At 39.5% G+C, this 23,692-nt stretch overlaps 1 protein-coding gene across 1 annotated transcript in view; it reads left to right on the forward strand.

Moving 5' to 3' along the window:
* The window catches only part of LOC128806431 (transmembrane protease serine 11E-like), a 39,868-nt gene extending 19,275 nt beyond the window's left edge, over positions 1-20,593 (forward strand). The window contains exons 4-10 of the mRNA XM_053975980.1: positions 2,680-2,747; positions 5,936-6,099; positions 14,707-14,745; positions 16,744-16,939; positions 17,735-17,994; positions 18,783-18,925; positions 20,271-20,593. Of these exons, the coding sequence (XP_053831955.1) occupies positions 2,680-2,747; positions 5,936-6,099; positions 14,707-14,745; positions 16,744-16,939; positions 17,735-17,994; positions 18,783-18,925; positions 20,271-20,432 (1,032 nt within the window). The 3' untranslated portion in view covers positions 20,433-20,593. The remainder of the gene's footprint in view (positions 1-2,679; positions 2,748-5,935; positions 6,100-14,706; positions 14,746-16,743; positions 16,940-17,734; positions 17,995-18,782; positions 18,926-20,270) is intronic.
* Positions 20,594-23,692: the final 3,099 nt, after the last annotated feature.

A 23,692-nucleotide genomic window follows, 5' to 3' on the forward strand; every position in this document is an offset into this window, starting at 1 on the left:
AGATTACTTTTAATAATTCAGGTTACCAAAATCGTAGTTGAAGAAAAGAAGAGACTTGGGTCATATTTGCCAAATGAATTCATCAGCAGGGGAGCGGTAGGCCACAGTGCAGAGGTTTGGCTAGCACTTCCTTCATGATAAGACACAGTAGATTGCAAAAGTAAAAAATGCTAGCTCATATTTGAAGGTGTTAAAGGCCCTGCAAGGTTCACTGAAAACAAAGCCGCCCTTCAGTTATTTTTTTGTCTGTGGGTGATGTAGTGCTAAGGCAACTCTTAAGGGTGGGAAAGTTAGTGACAGTGTGTAATGGAAAAAGTGTCTACTTTCTCATTCAGATATGAAAGTGTGAAACAGAATGGAAGTAACACAGATTTGGTATAATTTTAAATCATATGCGTCCTGTCCTCCCCGTGAAAATAACTAACATGCCTTCTGGATTGAATGTTCTGAAAACAGTGTCTGTTGCTGATAGTTTAGTTGCATTTGGATTCCATTGATTCTTTTTGTTAAAAGCACAAACAGAAGTTTTGTGAGACACCACTGGAAGTCTTTGTGCTGCAGCACATGGTGTTCCTAATCAGACTGTATGGAACATCTTGGAAGTGGTCCAGGCTGAAAAGAAAAGGAGAAAGCTGAACATGTTGGGAGTACAAAAAAACACAATCACACAAGCTGCTTAGGCTGTAACAAAGATACACAAGAGAATGGGTGATAGAAGTAAGGATCCCTGTGTCTGCTGCAGAAGTGCAGGTGGAAAGTGTAGCAAAAACACTTGACATCTCAGACAGTAAAGTATCATGAAAACCCAACTGTCAGGAGGATTTGGGAATGTCAAATGGACGCAACCCTCTCTTGCAAGGGATTGCAAATTCCTGCCCTCTTCACTCCCAAGCTGAAAGTCACTCTGCTTTCACTGTACTGGTTAGCAATGCAGCAGCTTGAGGTGTATCTCAGCCCAGCTCAAGGCTCTCTTTTGATTGCAAAGCACTCCTCAAAGGAGTCCTGTCCCAAAGATCTCAAAAGTTCTCAAAAACAGTGCCGCCAAAGATAGCACATGCCACTGCATGCCACAAAGCTGGCACTGCTGCTCAGCCACATGCTTCTGCTTACACAATCACTGGTGCAGCTGTTAGCACTGTGACAGAAATGATAAGCAAATGTTGTTATTAAAAAAAAAAAAAAACAAAAAAAAACAAAGCAAAAAACTCTGTTTTTGTCTAAGGGCAACTGCTTCCAATAACCAAGGGAGGTTGTGAAGGAACAGGATGCAGAGTTATAGGAAATAATACTCTTTTTCACTGGATGCATCATAAAGTGCAGTGGTAGCAGCTGGCAATCTGCAAAGTGAGAGGATTAAATGTATTCTGCATATCTACAGCAGCTCATTGCAGTTGATATGTCTTTTTCCATAGGATTTTGTCTGTTCCAAATGCCAAACTAATTGCAGATAACTGCCAGTAACAGCAAGGTTAAACATCAGCTAAATGCATGACCATTAAAAATGGCTTTTTTCCCCTTACTTATGCATGCTTAAAATCACCTTAAATTAATCATTGTGCAGTTTTCATCTTAAAATTATTCTGTTTCAATATCCCTGTGTAATGCCATGAAGCTTCATCTTGTAACAGCTAAGGCTGGAAAAGAGGGGGTTTGTGTTCCTTGGGAGGAATCACCCCTAGATTTCATGCTTACATGCTTGTTTCTGTGTCTGACATATTTCAACATATTAATAGTTTGAGAACCATTATTGTTTCCTTTCCTTTGGAAAACAGAACATCTTGAGACTTGGCTAAAATAGACTGCCTTTAAGGGCTAAAAACTAAAAAAAAAAAAAAAAAAGACAGCTTGCATGATGTTGTAAAGCATTTCTGTGCAGTTTTTCCTGTAATGCATTTGATGTTTACAGGATATGTTCAATTTACTGGGTCTTGTTGGTAGGAGGAGTTGCTGCATAACTCACCAGTGACTCTGCTATTTCTTAATCCTTCAGTGATCCTGAGCCATTCCTGGCAGAATTTCATGCCATGTTATATCACAGTGAGCTGTCTCACACCAATCATGCAATCTTGAGATGACACCTTGACAGGATGTAGTTGAGCAGGAACCGGTAAAGATGTTATTTGGGGATCGATTCCTTAGGAGTTCTAGATTTCCAGTTTCTGATGATAATTGCTTGACGATTGTCCAAGCATGTGGAAAATCACAAGGGTGATAGGGGAACATGATAATCAAATTATAATTTGAAATTTGGCTTTGCTATAGATTTCTATAAGACCTACAAGAGAGGCTGAGTGCACTGCAGTGCACAGCTTGCTGTATCCGTTCTGTGGGCAGTCTTTAGGAAGCTGTGCTTTGGAAGAGTGCAGCAGTGTGTTCCAAGGATTTTTATGTTTTCATTACGCCTGAGAGTGGACAAGACAGCACTGTAGTGACACACTGACGTAGCCATAGGACATTTAGAAAAATGAGTTTGCTTTTTTATGATGTGCCTTAGGTCAAAGGGGAAATGGTTAGAAAAGGTCTGTGAAAAATGTTATCTAGAGGCTGGGCTGCATTATGTTTCTTGGCTCTGTAAGCCATGAGTTTGTAACTGAATGCTGTTTTCTGAATGTTCCTTCCAGCAATATGTCCGCTTCCCTCCTTTTTTGTTGTTATCTTATATTTTTCTTTTTTCAACAGATCGACAAGACATTTTACAATTCCATTTTAAGGAAAAAATACATCCGTTCACGCTTAATCAGAGTGAGGTATGTGAGATTATAATAAATGCACACAGCTGAGATAAAATTAAATGTGCACCAAGCCCGGCTGGATCTGATTCAGTAAAGTGTATTGTGTGTAAAACCAGAGCATGATACCTAAATGAGCAAGGTTCTGAACCTTGCTCCCCTTTGGATCTTAATGCAGAAGAGACCCTTCAGTCAGTCCAAATTCCAATAAGTTTTGTTCGGATCCTGAGCAAGCTTTAGTCATTAAAGCAGAGATAACTAAAGCTGTCTAAAACCAAAAAGGATTTCAAGACGATTTCTTATACTGTAATGCAGATGTAATTTCTAGCATTGCTATTGCACTGGGCTTGTCAAGGAAAACCAGGCTGGGCTGGCTCAGAAAGTCCTGCTTATCATTGTGGTTCTAAGAATGGGCATAGGTGCCCAGGGAACAGCAGCAGCACAACAGACCTGTGATAACTGCTTCTTGGTATGCTCCCTGCCTCCAGGTATTTACCACTTGGGAGTTCTTGAAGTGGTTGTGGTTTGTTTAGCAGCCCTCGGTGGCGTTATTTCCCAAGGCTTGTCTGTTGTCTCCTGGACTCTTGAAATCCGTGCACCCTGGTCCTTTAGGAAGGAGATACTTGTGAAGAACCACCTTCTTTGGATCATTCAATGTCCCCTAGCTCTTGTGCTGAAAGAGATGATGAAAAGTTGATCACTACCCCTCCCCTCCATGCAATTACTGATACTGGACACTCCCATCATATCTCTTTTCTCTCTTGTATTCAATAAGATCCACTCTTTTTTTCTTTTTTTTTTTTTTTTCAGTTGAAAATCCCACTCTACTCAGCATTCTTTGCATTTCAAACTGTTTCTTATTACCCTGTTCCATACATCTCATACATCTCTCAGGTCTGCTGTTCCTGCTTTTTTGAGATGAAGGGATCAGACTCATAGCTGAGATTATCACTGAGCAGTGTGGAGCTTTTTTTCCTCTTTTACTCTCTATTCAACTGCCAATAATACATAATGTTTAATTTGATTTTTTTAACCACTGTTAAGTGCTGAAAGTGATCTTTTTATATAACTGTCTGTTGTAGTACTAAGATCTTGTTCCTGACTAACAGTGCCCAACATTTTGCAAATAAACATTGAATGTCTTCATAATCATAGACTAAATCTGCAAGACTAAGATCTGAAGATCTAATCCTTGTGAATGTGCTCCTCTTTGTTCTTACATGGTATGTGACATCTTGCCTCTTCCTTTACCTTAGCTTAATCCCCAGTTACACAAAAGTCGTTATTGCAATGTAGCTTTAAGGATATTTTTTCATACTGACTAGAATGTTGCAAGCATAGGCAGGGTGATATGGGGATCTGAGAGGCCAATATGTAGGGATAAGTGGTATTTTTCATTACTTCTTTTTCCCAAGGACAGACTGAGGTACTTGTGACGTTTGCTGTGTTGGATGCAAGATTTGCATGCGCCAAAGCTTGTTTGCTTTTTCAGATATACATTCTTTATGCCTCTTCAAGGGCTCAGACTGCAAGTTCTTTTGAGCAGGATCATGGTTGTGAATTTACTTGGGGAGGACTGTGTGTATCTTTGGCTCAGTATAAGCAATGCATTAATAATAATGCCCACTTCTCACTGAGAAAGACAATACTAATCTTGGCTAGGTGTCCTTGGCTCTGGATCTCTGCTATATAATAAGTGAATCAAGGTGGGCAGTACTCACCTGAGGGTTTCGAGAGGTGTGGTTTGCTTGCAAGAGTTGATATGGTAATTCCAGTGTGGCATAGCACAGGAAGAGGAGTGGGGGGAGAGGTGAGGGAACACCTCAGAAATGCAGAGCAACACCCACAGTTGGATCAGATAATATCTGGAAAATAAACAAAGTGGCAATCATACTGAAGTTGGAACAAATGGAAAAAACAGTCTGTTGAAAGGTTCACATATGACTTCTCAGTCTCAATTATAAGATCCTTGAGGCAAGGAGTGTGTCCTGCTCACCTACGAACCACTTGGCATGCCTTTGTGTGCTTAAAGCATATGGCCTTTTCTTTCCCTTCACTGGCGGTATCAGGAATGTCTGTTTCAATTTGGTACATGTTCCTTTCAAAGATTAAAGCCTGATTGCATGAGTTCTGTATAAGCTGTCTGTCTTCTATTTTTCCTTTATGTAATTACAAATTTCCAAGACAGTGGGATATAACTAGGAGATCTCTTTTCCTTTCCTATCTAAAGAAAGAGCAACCTGCTTTTAGTTCTCCCCCTGTATGAAGTAACTATGATTTCATCTGTTGTGGCTTGTGTCTCATTGCTTCTTGGTTCAGGTGGGAAGAGGCACAAGAGAGAAGGTTTCTGGTGCAAGCTCTTACCTTCCCTTTGTAATGACCAGGGATAAGACATCTGCAAGTACAGAGCAAGATTTACTATGCCAGATTAGTCAGTTTGATGTTTTGTAGTCTATCATTCCATCTCTTGCGGTATCTGATACTTTAAGGAAAAAGAAATACAACTACGAGGTGAATTCAACCTGTTACAAGACTGTTCTTCCTTTTCTTTCCTCTGATCTTACATTAAAACTGTGGAATTGTGTGTCTCAATGTGTGCTGCTTGCACTTTTGATTGAAGTGTTAAAGAGGTCCCTTTTGTGATCCATCTCTTTGACTGTGGGTATGCTGCCAAGTTTCATTTATTGTTGCACAACATGAAGTTATTAGGAACATTCTCCAACAGGTTGCTGTGGTGGAATTAGGTTGTGTGGTCTCCCCCATCTCCCAAAAAGGTCCAAGTACCTTTTTGATGATGATTGTAAATTTTTATTCTGTGTATGGACAGGGCCATTGAAAGGTCTGTGTAGATACCATTAATCATCTACCTTATGTTTCTGAAGTGCTGTTTATCCAGCTTTTCATTGCAATCAAATCAGTTCATTCCTTCCTCTCTTCTGTCTCAGGCATGGTCAGCGACTGCTTTTCAGACTCTATTATAAAACTGGTCTGGTCATTTGTTCACAGAAAGCATCATGCCACCTTCTAGCCTATGATGCATTTGACCATTCAGCGTTCTTGGATTTTTTTTGGAAATTCCTTCTCACAAATGTTTGAAAATTTATCTAATCTTTTACGTTACATTGCCATTGCTAGAGGAGCTAAGATAAAAGCTAAGAAATGCAGAAGTAGGCTGAAGGTAACGAGACTCTTTCATTGGTTTGTAGCCCAGATACTGATGGTGTGATGGCAGAGGCTTTGCTCACATTCTGGTTCTCCTCTACGGATTCTAGAGAAGCATTGCGGGAAAGAGTTGGAAGGATCTTACGGAGGGGCCTGAAAAAATACACAGGGCCTCTGCGAATAAATGTCCGATCTTCCACCATCTCAAGTAAGTATATTAAATTTCTTTTAAAAGTAATTATTTCCATTTTCTCATTGATGGGACTTGGTTTTTTCCCTTTTGATGATAGCTTTTGATGTTACTGTGTCTGAATGACAGTCTTTCATGCTCCTTAAGTTAGACCAAAATCAGCAGCAAACCTCCATAATTTTTTGAAAAATATCTTAAATATGGATAACTGGGAACAGTTACTTTGTGGTTTCGCAGTACAGCCTCAGCCTTCCTCCAAACTGCAGTACCAACTTTGTGTTACTGGCATGGAGCCTGAAAGTGCAGGAAGTATACTAGGATGACAAGGGGAAAGAACCAATGCATTAAAAAGTAGTATTTGGTGGGAGGATCAAAATCCTTGCAAATTCCTCAGAGGAAAGGGAAAGAAAGGCATAATGTTCTTATCTACATGACTTCTCAGCTAGGGATTCTATCCCCTTCTTTATAAAGCAGACATGAATCTGCAGGATATGAACATCAACTGCATTACCTTCTACACTTTGGTTCTGCTACAGAATTTTTGTGCAGGCTTAGAATCTTATGACTGTCTTGGCTTCAGTTATATAGAGCTGGCAATTTTTCTGTGTGTCAGATTTTCAAGGATGAGTTGCTGGTTGACAGCTAGGGACAGACAGTTGCTCCATTTGTTTTTGCAGAACTGCTTACTCCTAAGTGCAGGGGTGACAGTACAGTAATAGGGTGGGTGCTTGCTGCTTGCTACTCCACACTACAGTACTTGAACCAGCAGAAATCTGCAGAGGTTAGACAGCTGTATTTAGAGAACAGGAAACCTGGGCCAGATTCCATGTTGGATGGATCCAGACTTCCTCCCACTCAGAAATGAGCAGAAGCAACTTGGTGCTTGAACTGGGCACATATTTGCATTGTGGTAATGCAATGAAACTCAAATATGAGCTGTCACACTCCCATTGTTTCTTGATGGGCCAACCACCCTTCCCCTTTGGAATGGCTCAGGATGATAGGTGACATCCCTCTGGACAAGTAATCACCATTTCCCCGCAGTGTTGTTTATATGCCAGTAGTTCCTGTTCAACAAAGTGCACATGTAAATTCTCCCTGATAAAAACACTGTGTGGGCATCAGAGAGATTCAAAGAGATTTGTTTTTGTTTACACAGTTGGGTGATGAGTTAGTGAATTTTGACTCTTGAGTTTGATTCTTTACATAAAGGATAAAACTGGAAAGAGTACAAAAATTATTGTTAGAAAAGGACTGTGGTTTTATCAAGTCAAGCTGCTTTTATTCAGTCTGGTAAATGTGGGAAGTGGCTCAAAACTCTTTTAGTTGACCTTGAACTGCACCAGGAATGTTACAGTAATGCACTAATAGCTAATTAAAAAATTGGCTAATGCAATTGAATTGCAATGTTTTCATTAAATAGTCTCACTAAGAGATGGCATCTGTATTACTTTATCAAAGTTGTGTGACAAACTTTGTGTTGCTTTTCTTGACTCTCCCAGCCTAACCATAAAACACTGACTGCACAGGTCAGCTGCTCATTACAGGACTAGCATTGTGCAAGTGCTATGAGTGACATAAAGGAACATAAACAATACCTTGGCATTTCTAAGAGACAACAATAAAAGGCTGTCCAAAAAAAAAAATTTTGATCTTTCTTTTGCTAATAGGATTTCAGCAGTGGTGTGAAGCTTAGGCCAGCTCCTGAATGGTGTTGCCATTTCAGGTGGACTCAGGAGAAGAGTATAGAATGGCGAGCTCCTGTGCTTTTAGAGGAGGTACTGGTCTCAATTCATAAAACTTATTCCTCACACCAGGGAGAAGTGACAATTTTCAACAAATCCTAGAGGTCCAGAGAAGAATCTAGGTTTTGCATTTTCTATTTTTCTCTCGCCTCCTGAAATATTTTGTCCACTATTAGTATTTAAACCATGGGAACCTAAGAAGCCCTAGATTTTTTCCATGCTCTGTAGCCACCTTTCTAAATCTTGCTTCATTGTACCTTTTTGCCAACTGCAATCCTTATTTATCCTAAGGCATTTTCTGAATGTCATTTTCATAATGGCTTGTAAAAAATCATTAACCTGTTCTTTGTAACCACCTTATCAAAAGATTCTAATTTAGGGGCCATGATATAGCTCAGTTTAGCTGAGCATAGCTCACTAGTTGAACGAATCCAGGTCAGCCACTTATTTATATCACATGTTAGGGGGAGTCTGATAAAGGGAACCTCCTAAAGTCTTCCTTCCCTGAAATAATCACCTTGTTGTTCAACACCGTGTCTCAACCTGCGCTTCACTCACAAGTATTTATTTTCAGAATCAGCTCCAACAAACTCTTCCAAACTGTGTACTACACTTGGGACCTTCAAGCTGCAGTTCAGAGCAGCACTACAACACTAAGGAGTCTTCCAGACCAGGGGTAGAACTTGCTTTGCCTCTGCATTCCTGAGGATTGGAATAAAGACGGGATACAGTCTACACTGACAATATTTTCTTAGTTATTTTTTTTCTAAAATAGAGAGAAGCTTGATCATACATATGTGAGAAAATAGAAAATGTGCAAAACTTCAAGGAAAACAACATAACACTGTCTCTGTTTTTTCTGTCTCTAAACTGTAGATGTTCTTTACATAGGACTGCAAAAATACATTTTTGACAGGGTACCTTCAAATGTATTATTACTGAAATTCCTACTTTCTTATTTATCTAGACAACAGAGTCCTCTGGTCAAGGATGGTTTACATCCATACATTCCCTCTGATTTTGATAGAGAATAAGAACTGATAGAATTCTTTGCACTTGTGTACAAACCCCACTAGAAGCCAAATTTTCAGTGAAGAATTAAGCAAACTAATTCCTACCTTCCCTGAAGAGCAGTGCAAGGGCAATCAAAGTGAGATATCAAAGTGTCAGATGGCTTGGAAACACCCATGTTAGGACTTGATCTTCCACTGGCACTGAAAGAAGATGTTGCAGTTTGCCTTTTGTATAGTTCTGGCAACAAAGAGTTCTCCTACAAGGCTGATTTATTTTCCTGAGGGTTTCTTGGTTAGAAGTAGAGTCACCTGACAGTCTGGATCCGTATTAAGTAAAGTGTAGAGCAGCTTGCCAAACTATTTCCCTTTGTCAGGTAGGTTGGAAGTATCCCAAAATGTATTTTTGGGAATGTACTTCTGATGTCAGAAAGAAGCTGGTTGCAAGATCACTGGCACTGTTCAAAGTGAGTAGGAAGTATTCCCATCTGTTGCACAGCCAAAGGTTTTGACCATGAATAATGAGTCATGAATTGGTTTTGATCAACAAGCCAGCTGTTATTGTTTCTATTCATCTGGAATCTGGGTCTTGCTAAAGCTCCTAATAACTACAAAGTACAGAACCTGGCAGGCAGATTCTTACTTCTTTATCGAGTCTTCTGTGGGAGTCATGCAGATGAGTGTCTGACAGGGTTGATGAGGAATGTTCCATGTCAAATAATGTATGGAGCAGTCTGGACATTTGCACTTTATCAGCCACAACAGCATCTCTGGGGAGTGGAACTGAACATGCATCTGTACATCGGAAACAGTGGAGATCTGATATTTCTCCACTTTGAGGTCACTAGTTTGGCACAAAGTGGTACATTTCAGTAAGAGTCTAGAGAGAATGATTGAAATGGGAGGGACTGAAATGTATTTTTAAATTAGTATTTTGCAAGGATATGCTTGTGATAAAGGCATTAAGCAGAAAGTCATCTTGACCTCTCTTCTCATGACCCAGATACATTAATTTAATTGATTTTCTCACTCAAACCTTGGTTTTTCCCTGTCTTGTCTGCAGAGGTTGAGAGCAATTTGGGCTGCCTTCACTGTAGTAAGACATTGATTGCTGCTCAGGCATGGGTATAGGTCAGGAAGAAAAGTAATGCTTAAAAATTGTATCTGTTTGGATACCTGCTACAGAACTGGTACATAGCAGATCCCTCCTCAGGCTGCAGGACAACCAGATGGAGCTGTGAGGTATGGACCTATGTCTGCCTCATGGACAGGATTAAGATGCTGATGGGAGACAGTGGAGGGAGTCACAGATGTGAGGACAGGTGCAGTGAACATCAGCAGGGAGGGAACGGCTGGGTGACAGGGACAATTAGAGGCACAAAGCAGTTGTCATGTCTCTATCAGGTTACTCTACTCTGTTGAAGGAATGAGGATTGCATCACCTGTATCTAAGCCATGTTTTGCTACTTCTACAAGGGTGCATGAATCTGGAGAGGTAATTCCTGTTGTGAGCAGGGAGAATATTGGAAGGTTAGTGGAGAGATATTTTAGGATGTATGAACAATGTAACCACACAAGAATGTGCCTTTCCTGCTAAACCCAAAGCTCATGTTTTGCCACCTTTCAGGAAATTCCTGCAGTTCCTTTAAGGTATAGTTTTTGGAACATGACTGAATCTGCTGCTCACTGCTCTTATTCCCACTTCCCCCAGTACTTCAGACCTTTGTGGTCTTCACTGTAATTAAAGAGCATTAGAGTAGAGCTATTATCCCCACCTCTGTCTACACTGCAGGTCATACGCTCTGTGACATTCCTCTCAGCTGCCCAGCTTGGTGACCTACTGAAACTTGCCAGTGATCCTCTTTTTGTCTGCATGTGCAGTTGTTACCCTACATAATTCTGGGTGAGGCCCCTGTTTCTGATGTAGCTGAGATTTTTGTAATTCTCACTCCTTTCAAGAAAGTTGTTATTAAAATGTGGTGAAGGACAGAAAAGCTTTCTCTGATCCCTGGTGCATTTCCCAAACTTGTGCTTCAAATGCATTTCCAAGAATGTGTTATAAGTATTGAAGAACATACTCTTTCTTATTTTTGTTTACAATCATTTCCTCCATTCATATCCCTTTTAAGATAATCTCTACCTTACCTTCTCTGTGTGAAAAAACATCTTAGACCAGCAAGAAGCAGGAACTTGATATAGTAGAGGATGGAACATGCAGTTTGCTTTTGAGACTAGAAGTTTTGTTTTCACATCTGGAAAAATCTGTAGGTGTAGAAACCTATAAAGAAAATCAAGTTTCTTTTATGAATCAACACCTGTGAAAAATTATGTAATTGGGTAAAATTGCATCATATTTTTAAAGGATTTATCATTAATTTTGCAGCCATCTCTGGCCCTTCCTATGCTGAAAATGCATAATATCCCCTAATAATTCATTTGGTTGCCTTGCTTACACTATGTCAATATAATGTCTGATATTCTTACTTCATAGAGTTCTGTCTGATCTTTTCCTTTTAACATAAACACTGAACTCTGGGAAAAAAATGAAATGAGGCGGTGGGTACACGACTGATTCCTCTGATGCAGTGACACTGACATTATTTAGAGATGTAGGAAAGTGAGCACATTTCTCCATAGGAACCTCTGAACCCCTCACAGATAAGATATCCCATTCACTCTGCAGTTAACTATGGGCATTTCCTTCCAAGTTTGCTCAAACACATATATTGAGGAGTAAAAAGTTCTTTACTGATAATTTATTAGCCTTAAATAGTAAGTGCAAGTTAGTCAGAAATAAAGAATTTAAGTGTGTTTTAGTTAATAAATATATGAAATAATTATATTAACAAAATTGTTTGTCCAGTTGGAGAACAGAGCCCTCTTCTGAGAAATGGAATCCCTAAGCTGCATTTCAATATATTGCTGCCATTTTAATTTAAACATTTGTTTTATCATTAAAGTTAAGCAAGCTTGCATTCATTAGCAAGCTCCATTTTACAGGTATTCCATGCAGGTTCAAGTCAAACTTGTTTACAGTAGAAGCTTGAACACTGTTTTCCTAAATGTGGCACAAACAACTACTTTTGCAGCCATGTGCGGTTGGGACAAGATACGACACTTTAATTGCTACTAATTGATGCTTTTTCTTGGTAGTGCAAACAACTAGGGCAACTAGTAAATGAGCAGGGCAGCGAAATTTTCTCTCTTGCCTTAAGAGTGACTGCTTCAAGGTAGGGCTTGCAACACATTGGCTGGCACAGTACGAACATCTGTGCTCTTCAACAGGCCAAAATGTGAAGCTGCTAACAAATGAAGGCAAGCCTCTAGCATGGTAAACCAGTAAGCAGTCTGATTTTCAGTGGTATCATGTAACCCAAAGTGCTCAGCTTATCTGAAAATAGGGTCAGTTACTTCAGTTTTCCAAACACATGCATGTGCTCTGCATTTGGGACCCTACCCTAGTGAATACAACACTTTGCTAACAGAGTATCACTGGCCTTTTTCCTTCAGCAGTGGATGGGTAGGAGAGTATAGCAGTTGCAGAGTAGGGATATATTGTAAGATACGCTGACATTCAAAGCTGTACAGACTGGCAGTGTGTGTCTAGAAGGCTTGTTTCTACAATTACACAGAAGTTGATCCAGCAATGGGATCCAGGAACCAGAAGTTGATCCAGGAAGCAATGGGTAAAATTTTGCCCATGTGAGGTTTGTACTTTTTTCTAGGTGCCTCATAAAAAGGCAAACAGAGATACATACAGGTGCCTTGCAGATCACCTGTGACTCACAGCAAAACTCGATGCAGTGGGAACATGCCAACTGAATTGCTTCCGGCACTGCACTTGAACAAGCTGGTTGCTCCTTTTGTCTTCTCAATGAGCTTTGCAACATAATGTAAGTGATAATAATTGGCTGCAGGCTTTATAATTATGAATTATGAGGTAAATGTCTCTCCACCCAGAGAAAAGCTAAAAAACATTGTTGTCAGTATTGCACGTAAAGGCAAAAGGTCCTCTTTCATTGTGAGTTACGTTTGTTGGTTTCTTACTAGTTTCAAGATATAAAGTATTGGTGTGACTCAAATGATGAACTAGTTCTGAAGGCTGTATGAATTTCTAGGAAAACACTGGATGCTCATCATAGTTGAAAGAAACAAGTAGGGCCAGATTTTTCAAAGCACTTCTAGCCAATATAAATATACAGGGGAAGTGGCCAAATCCTTAGTACAGTTTAGCAAGCAGTAATGTTTACACCACTGCTGAATCCCTCTGCTGACCTAGCTTTTGCTCTGTAATATTATTCCATTTTGATGTAAGGGTTCTAGGAGACAACTAACCATATTATCCATGGAAATTCACAGAATACAACTAGTGTTACTGAAATACAAAAGTACATGTACTTTTAGTGTTTTCTTCCTTTTTTCATATGAATTGAGAAAGTACAAATGAGCATTTTTATTTGAATGAGTTGTGTCTTGCCCACCAGTGAAATGCAATTATCTTCATTATGTGAACAGTTCCTGTTTATAGTGAATAAGACTTCAGTTTCTTCTATAGTGAATAGACTGTGTTGCTATATAAATGTCCAATTTTAACTCACTTCCCATCCTTATAAAATAAAGCAGTGGTTGCGCACACACATGGCAGGCAGCCCTAGCACTGCCTTTGGTCTGTACCATTCCCTGCAGACAAGCTGTACGTGTGCTGGAGTTCTGCTTGTTTCCTTTTTCCTACAACAATCTGCTTACTGTCACATTAAGAAATGAGTGAGCACAGGTCCGGTACTGGTGGATTGCAAACAGACAATTCACCCAGCATACCTAAGGGAGTGTCAAGCCTGCAAGCAAAACACTTGTGATACAAACCCAACAGGTGACAAGTGTGAGCCAGAGCCCTTTGCATTCAAAAGAGACCCCTCCTGACTTGGTGTAGGTTTGGCTTAAAGCTAGGATAATATTCTGTGTAGCAGCAAATAGAAATGAAGGAATTGGATAAGGATAGGGATCTGCTGAGAAAGCCCATCCAGACACAAAATATGAAGTTCTTGACACTAGTATAGAATCACTATATAATTAAAAAACTGTATTGAAATTGTAATTACAAAAATAGTATTATTTTAAAAATAGTTTCAAATGCTGGAAACTACAGTGGTAGCTCTAATGAAAAACAGCATTCTGGAAGAAAAGGGATAGATTTAAACTTTGAGCCAATGCTTGTAATTGTCATCATGGGCATGCCATATTTTCAGTAAACATACAACATGCACCTTAAAGGAGGGAATGCATTGCTAGAACTTGCTGTGCCATGCAATAAATTGCTCTGAACTATCTATTTTAGTATTATTAGTGCATCAATAAGATAGGAGAAAGGGGAGTGAGGCACTGCTATTGTAAGCTTCCATTGCTGCAGTGAAGTGAGTGCCTCCTGATCTTGAAGAGGGCACAGAGTACCAGATCTTCTCTGGCCCTCTCTTGGATGGAATATGTGAACTGTTTTGTTTTTTTTTTTTCCCAAAAAAGAAGAGCTTCAAAAATTTCCACCATAAAATTTTTTCCCCAACAAAATTGTAGGTCTTGAGTAATACAAGACTTGTTTTGTCTGTACTCCCCTCCAGAAACACCAGGGGCCAGCAGGATGGGCTGGATGAGTGCCTGGTCCTCAGACAACACTGACTGCAGAGGAGGGCAACAGCCAGCACATGAACATGAACAAATATGAGCTACCTTGGTTTCTCTAGCAGCTCTCTCAGCCATGCCTCCTGTGTGCCCTGTACTCAAATAGCTGTTGGCGGGATGACCATGAGGATGAGGAACCTCGTCTGTGCTGGCCTGGCCTTACCCTGACTGTTTGTTTGTTTGTTTGTTTGTTTCAGATGTGGATCCAATCAGAGCAGAAGCCATTTTCAATGACAGTAAGTGAGGCTTTTTTTAAACATCAGAAATCTCATATCCAACTTCTTAAATTAGCATTAAGAGTCCCTGAGCACTTTTCCTGACCCTTAAGAGTCTTTTCTCATCCTTCTGTCTAATGAATGTGACCTTGTACTCTCAGAAACTGGGACTTTGTAATTTTCTTTAGCACCCATTGAAAGGAGAGAGGTACCACAAGGAAATGTACAAAAGTTACATCATCCTGTAATTATAATCAAAATGTTCTGGAATTTGGAATGGCTGACAGCACAAAATTGTTCCTCATGGAAATATATGGAAATATGACTGGTCTTCTCAATGCATTGATGTAGGGATTAGATAGAGATAGCTTGTTTTAGAGATTTTTTTTTAAGTTTTCAGAGAAAGAAGTCAGCTTGTTTGGAGATAAAATAGTCATAAAAACTATCTTTGCTTACAAGTTGTGTTTCTTTTTAACTCTGAGAAGGTTTGATCAGTTCCTTAGCAATGAGCTGTCAAACAATGGAATATTAAATTATATAACTTTTTGGGTCTGATGTAGGTGCTGGTGTTCTGGGGCACTGATAGAACTGAGTTTATTCCCTGTGTTTTGAACATTGACTGCTCAGGTGGTTGGTAGGATTGTGCAGTTTTAGGACCAGTTACTGAAGATTATAAAGAGCTTTCAGGAGGGAAAAACAGTAGTTCAGACAGTCTTATGAACTATGGTATATTCTGAAGTTTGTCTTTTACACAAAACTTTTGGACAGGTAGATTTAGATTTCACTGATTTCCCTCATTTTGGTTTTAAATATCAGAAGAGGGCAGACTTTACACTGAGCCCATGAAGTCCTCAATGTGATGTAACTTTTCTTTCTTCTTCTAAATTTAAGAACAGCTTTCAGTCTGCTGTGGTATTCCTGCCATTTTTGACCATGAAGTACTATTAACATAATGTTGTGCAGATCCTAGTAGGAAAGGGATGAGATAACACTCTCTGTGGCTCCAGATTTTCACTTCTGAGAACTTCAAGGGCCTTGGGACTGGCAGCTCCTCAGTGATGAATTACCAAGTTCTGTTTTGTTCCCCTCCCGGGTCACTGTCTGGGGGACAAGCAATGCAGCAATGGTTTGGATTGTGTGGTCACTATGCAAATAATTCTCATCTCTGTCTCTTTTTCAATGAATTGGGATAGTCCTGTGTGTCAACTTTCCTAATATCTAGCTGAAATTGGGACCTGGATGAAAGCTAGTGGGTCTTGGTCCAGGTAGGATGGATTTGATGCTTGTTGGATGGGAGAAGACGGCTGAAGTAGGTCTGTTCATTGAGGAAGTTCCTAAAGCTATGCAGGCGCTTCAGCTGCTTCTGAATATCCTGAGTTTAATAGCTGAAACTATGTATATTTCAATTTCTCTCTGGGTTTAGATAAAAATGCTTATTTTGTGTTATGGATGCATACCATGCTGGAGGTATCCACGCCTTTTGTCATATCTGTTGGAGTAGTGTGATGCTCTTTGCATGAAGTGCATCTCCAGGTCCACTTGCAGACTGCAGTGATCAGTTGCCTGTCTCCAGGTGACATCTTGCTGATGTAATCTGCATGCATGCATGATAAAACCCCATGACTTGGATCATTCCCATTCTAGGTTTTACCTTTTTCAAATTTTATCCTAATGAGAAATTACCTGGGACACTAAAGTTGGCAATGCCTCTATTTGGGAATTGTCTTGGGTGTGTGGTGAAGGTTTTGATTCCTGAGTCAGGCTGCTCACACAGCTAAGCCTGAATGTTTGACCGTCATGGCTTTCCATGATAGTCAGTTGCTCATTCAGGCTTCTAACACACGGGTTGTGCATGAGGAGCTCTGACTTGGGGGCCGGTGGAAGGTATGTTTTCTTGTTGATGTCAATACATTTTTACAGAATATAGGTGGTGTGTAATTTTACATATGGTTTCCACAGCAATTTGCAGGATTTACTAAACAGAAGAATAGCTAATACTCTCTTTGTCCTTTCTGACAGTCTGTGGGTTACGGCAGAATAGATCAGTCAAGTCAATGGCAAAATCCTCATCACTGCGAATCGTTGGCGGATTGTCTTCTGCAGAGACCGGGGATTGGCCCTGGCAGGCCAGTTTGCAGTACAATAACATCCATCGCTGTGGTGCAACACTCATCAGCAACACATGGCTGGTGTCTGCAGCTCACTGCTTCAGAGAGTAAGTTCTCATCTTAGAATCTGCAGCAGAATGTCCCCCTTCTGTATCAAGTTGTGCGGCTTTCCAGGTTTGCACCATACTCGACTCTTTCCCTGACAATTTTGGAAGAGAAAAGTCAGAGTTAAGTAGGCCCATCAGCTGGATGTTTCAATGAGAAACTAAAGACTGGCCCTCAGGAGCAGAACTGGCAATTTTAAGAGTGAAAATCAATAGTCACTTGGCGTACTGACCAAAAAAGTGCAGGAAAGGTAAGGTGAGTGAAATGGTGGAGTATTTATTTCCTGTTCTACTTTACATTTCTTAAACGTATGCTTTCATGTTACAATGGGGTTGCTGTCACTGCAGACTGCTACCAGCAGCTACCACCCCCTGTTCTGCCCCTCTATTCAGCCATGGACTCCCAGGATTTTTTGTTTAAAGCATGGCAATTGTGAAGCTGCAAGGTATTTTAAGATGGAACAGTTGGTTGAACAGATTATCATTGTGCAAAAAGAGTAAGGGAAATGAAGAGTTTACAGCAGAAGAGCTTTTGGATTTGATGACACCCTATGGCCACACAATGGTTAGATCAGGGACAAGGAGCAGGGGAGGAGTACAAGACCATGGCTGAGGAGGGAATGCAGGAGTGCCCTCTTCTAGCAGCAGCCCACAGTTCTGTTATGGAAAGTGATGGATGCCACAACTGTCTAGTAGGGAGCTGGCTTGAAGGAGTTTTACAGTAAAGATACTCTGCAAATTTAAAGTCCCAAACACATATTTACAGCAAAATACTTACAGCATTCTTACCTTTTTCAGCATGACTCACCCTCAGAAGTGGACTGCTACATTTGGAGCTCTTTTGAAGCCACCAAGCTTGAAGCGATCAGTCAAGAGAATTATTATCCATGAGAATTACCTCTACCCAGAACATGACTATGACATTGCGCTTGTGCAGCTTTCCAAACGAGTTGAGTTCACGAGCAGCATACACCGTGTCTGTCTGCCAGAGCCATCTCAGACTTTTCCCTACAATATTTACGCTGTCATCACAGGCTGGGGAGCTCTCACCAATGATGGTGAGTCCTGAGTCTGCCAGGTGACCTGTATGGTCCATAAGCAGCAGCTCCGAGTGAACTGATGTAACTTCTGTAGCCACATGTGATATGACAGCAAGCCTAATGTTTGAAATAGGTTTGTTTAGTTGTAGACATCAGTTTCTTGTTTTAAAACTAGAGTAGATAAACACAGAACTACAGACCACTGGAGCAGAAAAAAAAAAAAAAAAGAAAAGAAGACTCTTCTGTTTTCCCAGCCTTTCCATTTCATATTGTAAATTCTTAAGATAGGTAGTTCAGCTATGTACGTGTTTATACAGAACCTAAAAAACTATTTTGCCAGCACTCATCAGACGTTACAGATAACTCTGTGAGCTTTCAGGTAAATGTGCAGAGTGAGCTGTGGATTACCCAAGCTCACACTCTTACCAGGCCACACTAAGAAGAGATTTAGCAATGGAATAAAGATATCTTCATTTTGTATCATCTGCTCAAATTGCTAGATAATTTGTGTTCCATGGAACATGGCATTTGTGTTATGGAACTTGTGTAAAATATATGGCTTTACACTTAAGGTGCTGTGTACCATGCGATCATTACTTCAGTCTTAATAGTACAGCTCCTAAGCGAGTCTGTGATTCTATGTACATTCTCTGTAAGGGCCTGACCTAGGCAGATCAACAAGCAAAACCTCCACGTTAAACCAAGTCAAGCTGGTCCTCCATAAGAGGACATCAAGCATTCTTCCTGTATATTAACTACTGCAAAGTAATTATGTTGATAAATACACAAATTGTATTTTCTCTCAGGTCCAGCCCCAAATGCTCTTCAGGAGGCAACAGTGAAACTTATTGACTCAGACATTTGTAACAGAGAAGAAGTGTATGATGGGGACATAACACCCAGGATGTTGTGTGCGGGATACTTGGAAGGAGGAGTAGATGCTTGTCAGGTAATTGTAGCTGAAAATTAGAAAGAAAAACTATTTTAATGCTGACTGCAGTATCTGGTTGACCAAATCAGACAGTGTATTAGTCCTTTGAATAGGCTCCATTCAAACAGGAATTTAGGTGCAAAGTGAAATAGCATTTAGTACATATCATTTAGCACTAAATGCTGTTATGCTAATTATGAGGTAAAAATTAAATGTCTTAAGTAGCTAATACCAGACATCTGTAGAGATGAGAAGGAAGAAGGTTAAGAATGTTATGTTACGAGAAAAAATGCACTGTCACTCACTGAAATTACATTCTGGACTGGATCATATAAGAGCAGATCTGTTACAATGTGATCTTTGGTAACAGACTTGGCTCAGTGAAAGGAAAACTGTCCGAAACAAAGATAACTATAAAGAAGGTAGGTGTAAAAGAATGGGAAGGAAACAGGCATGCTGCAGGTTTGCAAATGTTGCAAGGAAATGCTTATGCACAAACAAAAATATTTCCATAGAGATAACTTTTAAAAACATAATTTCTATTTATGTTATTTTTAAAGATTGTACTCTTAAAGTGCTGATTTAATACAGACTCTTCCCTTAATCCCAGTCCTACAGATTTTTCCCCAAAGACACACTCCCTACAGAGTAAGCCTGGGAAGCTCATTCCTCTGTTCCTGGCTCAGCACAGAAAAGACCTAAGCAGAAGGGTGCAACTGCTGTTTATTTCAGTAAATAATTTCGGTGAAAGTTGCCGAATTTGGTCTATTGTGTGAGGATTGCCTCTCAGTCTGTAAGGTTTCCAGTTTAATTATTATTACCATGTCATGCTATTAACAGTATCAAATTGAACCTTAGAATGTGGATAATACCTTAAGGAGATATCATCTAACTAGAAGACCAAGTTCTTGATGAAAGCTCGAAGCAAAAAGGAGCTCTAAGCTCCATTTTAAACATTATTGCTGAAAGTGACTAAAATGATTTATTTTAAGAATAGCAATTATTATAAAACCTGTCAAAAAAAAAGGTTCATGCTCTCTTAGATTGCTGCCTAAATTGGTGTTTCCATACTCTGTACAAGAAAGAAGACAAGGCAGGTGGGAAGCAGTGTATCACAAAACAGAACAGAAGATTTTTGTTAGGTTTTTTATGAAAACAGAGGTCAGGAGGTCCCCTGGCAAAAAGAAAAATGCCACAGACTTCTGACTCAAGTTTCAGAAACAGCCTGGATTCTTCACAAATGGCTGCTCTTGAAATAATGCTTGTTAGCTTTTCTTATAGGATAGATCCTCCTGTCTATGGAGAGAATTGCATTTTCTCTTCTGATCAATTGAATATTTTCTCCCCCCTCCTCTTTTTCTAGGGGGACTCTGGGGGACCACTTGTTACTCCAGACTCCAGACTGATGTGGTACCTCGTGGGAATAGTGAGCTGGGGAGATGAATGTGCCAAGCCAAATAAACCTGGAGTTTACACACGAGTGACTTATTTCCGTGACTGGATTACCACAAAAACAGGCATCTAATTCTAAAGTAAAAAATGGATTTTACTACATAGACTACATGTAACTCATATTTATCTGTAATTCTGAAAAGTTATTTTTTTAGTATACATATCCCTATATAATTTTGGTTGAAGCAACCTTGGTCTACAGCAAGCACTATCTTTGCTGTCAAAGACCCTAATCCCTTCTGAATTCATGCTAAATGTATGAGATTGCCTCATCTTTGAGCTGTGAAACTTTCTCACTTACCAGAAATTATGAACTGACATCATTAAAATTAAGTTTAAAAGCTACCAATTTACCTGCTTTATAAATGCAAACATTTCCCAGGGAAAAAAAAAAAAGAAAAAAGAAATTTTTCTTCAGCCATGGGCAAGGTCTGCAACTGAATCTTCCTCCTCCAATGAAGCAAATGCTGCCACAATTTTGTTTCTAGCAAAGTGGACCCTTGATGATTATTCTTGTTAGAGACTGCACTAACTCCAGCTGAGAACCTGGATGGTCACCTTGCTCCTTGGTAACTAAAAGTGGATCAGCAGGACTGAGATTAGGTTCTAGCTAAAGAAAATTAGGATTTCTGTGCTTGCAGTAGGGTTAGAACGGGAAGAGAAAAGCTTGATGTTCTTATTGCAAAGTACATTTTAAACAGGAATCTTTTTGTGGACTCTGAAATAAATATGGCATTTAAATTTGTTCTAAAGGAAAAAAAAAATATTTGCCACAATAGAACTGGGAACTACCTTTTTGATCAAGAAACAGCATGCTTTTCCAAGGGCATGCCGGCCAGCAGAAACTGCAAAGCAAGCAATTAGCGATACTTCACTGATGGATTCATCTCTGCCATGAATGAATATGATCCTGAATATGGATGTCTTACAAGGATGAAGAGTAATTTCGTATTAAAGGACAGTCCCAATAAGAACTTCAGAGTAAATGCAATCCTTACACATTGATTAAGCACTTTTCCTATCTCTGTGCACAACCTCTCATGGATTGTTGGTGGAAGGGGATCCTTTAGAGCCAAGGCCTTCAATGTGGGGATCAAAAATGTCACCTGTAGTCTTCAAATGGCCACTGGACTGCTTAGGCTCTGAATGCAGAACTCACAGGAGTCTGTATGAGACAGGAATTAAACTGCAAGTCCCACAGCTGTACCTACTACAGCTGAAAATTCTGCAAAAGCATCCTGCCTCCCCCACTGCTCAGGACTGGATCTCTCCTCAGCCTTCCTACTGTGCAAGCTCTCCAATAATCATCCCTGGGAATGAGATGTTTGGCATTTCTTGAAAACTCACACCCTGAATTACACGTCTACATATGAATGGAAAAACCAATGTTTAAAGCTTGGTGGTGTAGGAGGGGTTGTCTTGTTATTGGGCTACTTCCAGTCATTCTGTGTATCTTTTGAATTTTGGTAAAAGACAAGTTGCCTTATCTCAGAAAGAAATCTACTGAAGATTTTAGATTAGTTTTAGTTTCAACATAGTAGTACCTTTATTCTGATTTTCCATGTCATTGTAAAAAGAAAAGGATCTTCAGACAGTTAGGGGGATAGTTAGATGCAGCAAATCCATTTCCTTAATTTATTGATGAAGTTTGTAATTTATGCACTTTTGAGTTGCTGCTATTTTTCAATTAAGAATTTACTCCAGGCAGGGTTCAGTTACAAAACAGAAACTTCATGGAACTTTGAATTAGATAACTTCAACACACTGTTTTCTTCTAGTGCTTAAGTCCCCTTTTTTCAAAGGCATCTTTTGAGGAAAAAAAAAAAAAAGTTACATCTAGTTTTTTGTGCCTCTTATTGCTTTGAGGGTGAAAATCATGAGAAGTATCCTTTACAATCAGCTGATGAACTGTCATTGAAAATAAACAGTAGTTCACTTTCATAGACAGTTAAGGCTTTGTTTTGCACGTAAATCTCTTTTTGCATAGCAAATGGAGGGGCAACAATAAGGAAGCGAGGCCCAGATACAGCCCCTAGAAACTGGTTCCTACCTCACACAGCAAGTGACATGTAAATGCAACCTTTAAAATGAGAAAGGCAGCCTTTATTTCAGATTTTCTCATGAGTGGCTAAATAGCCAAGAGGTGTGTGGGAGAATGTCTACCTTACTCAGGGAATCCTGAGCCAGCCAGATGCACTTTTCATAAAATTTTTAGCAAACTGTCTGGCCTAGGTTTGTCTTATATTCCATGTCAGTGTTTTATTTATGATGACTCTGTTTGTTTTCTGCCTTAGAGTAAAACAATGAGGCTACTGTGTGATTAAAGAAAAGGTTTTTAAAAGCCTTTTATTATTGTTGCTGTTAAGACTTAGCAAGGATTTAAACAAAATAAAGGCAATATGTTTCATAACATTAAATGTATTTAAAAGCAAATGATTTTTTCTGACATTTTTCTTTGCATAATAATAAGCTAAAGTTTGAATATGATGCAAAATAGACTAATCTTCCTTATTTTCCTTATAAATCTTCCTTATTTTATGTAAAACTATTCTAAAACTACAGCTTTCTGTAGTTCTATCCATTCCCTCTCCTAGGAATCATTTTGTTATTAACAGTGGTTGAACTTTACAGGTATTTCAGCGAGGACAAGGTAAGACATTTGCTTTTCTAAAATACTCAGAAGTAAATTTCAGTTAAGATAGTAGTATGCAAATTTGAGAATGGATCTGAAGCTTCATTCAAGAATTCACCACCTTGCTTCTGCCCTTGGAAAAAACACGTGTGTGACATTCCATCCCTGCAAATTGGCTATGGGGAGCTCTATGCAGCTGGTACCAATTTTCCTGAGATTTCCCAGGTAGATTTAAAGCATCAAGAAATGTGTTCCAAACCTCTGGTTATTCCAATTGAGTTGTCTGGGGCTTTCCCAATGCTAATTTTCAGCTTGGAGCTGAAGTAGGAAAGAAAGAAGAGGCTGATTGCACAAAGCCTAATCATGTGAGGAGGTCTGATTGAATGACATCAATCTGTCATCAGGATTTCTTATGTAAGTAAAGCTTGTAGAAAATCCCATTCTGTATCTGCTATTCCTGTTAACACATTAGATGAGCTGAGAGCCAAAAGTAATTATTTAACTCAATGAATGTTTATCTGGCAACTTGCAGCCTGTGCTGCAGATTCACAGGCATGGAAAAGCTGGCTCTTGCTTTTGGAAATGCATTCATACACATCTCAGTGTGAAATCAGCTTAGGTCCCCTTGATAAGGTGCCTTGTTTATCTGGATTTATCAACATTGTTTATCTGGATTTATCAACATTATTAACATGGTTTCT

This window comes from Vidua macroura, chromosome 4 (assembly GCF_024509145.1).
Source record: "Vidua macroura isolate BioBank_ID:100142 chromosome 4, ASM2450914v1, whole genome shotgun sequence".
NCBI lineage: Eukaryota > Metazoa > Chordata > Aves > Passeriformes > Viduidae > Vidua > Vidua macroura.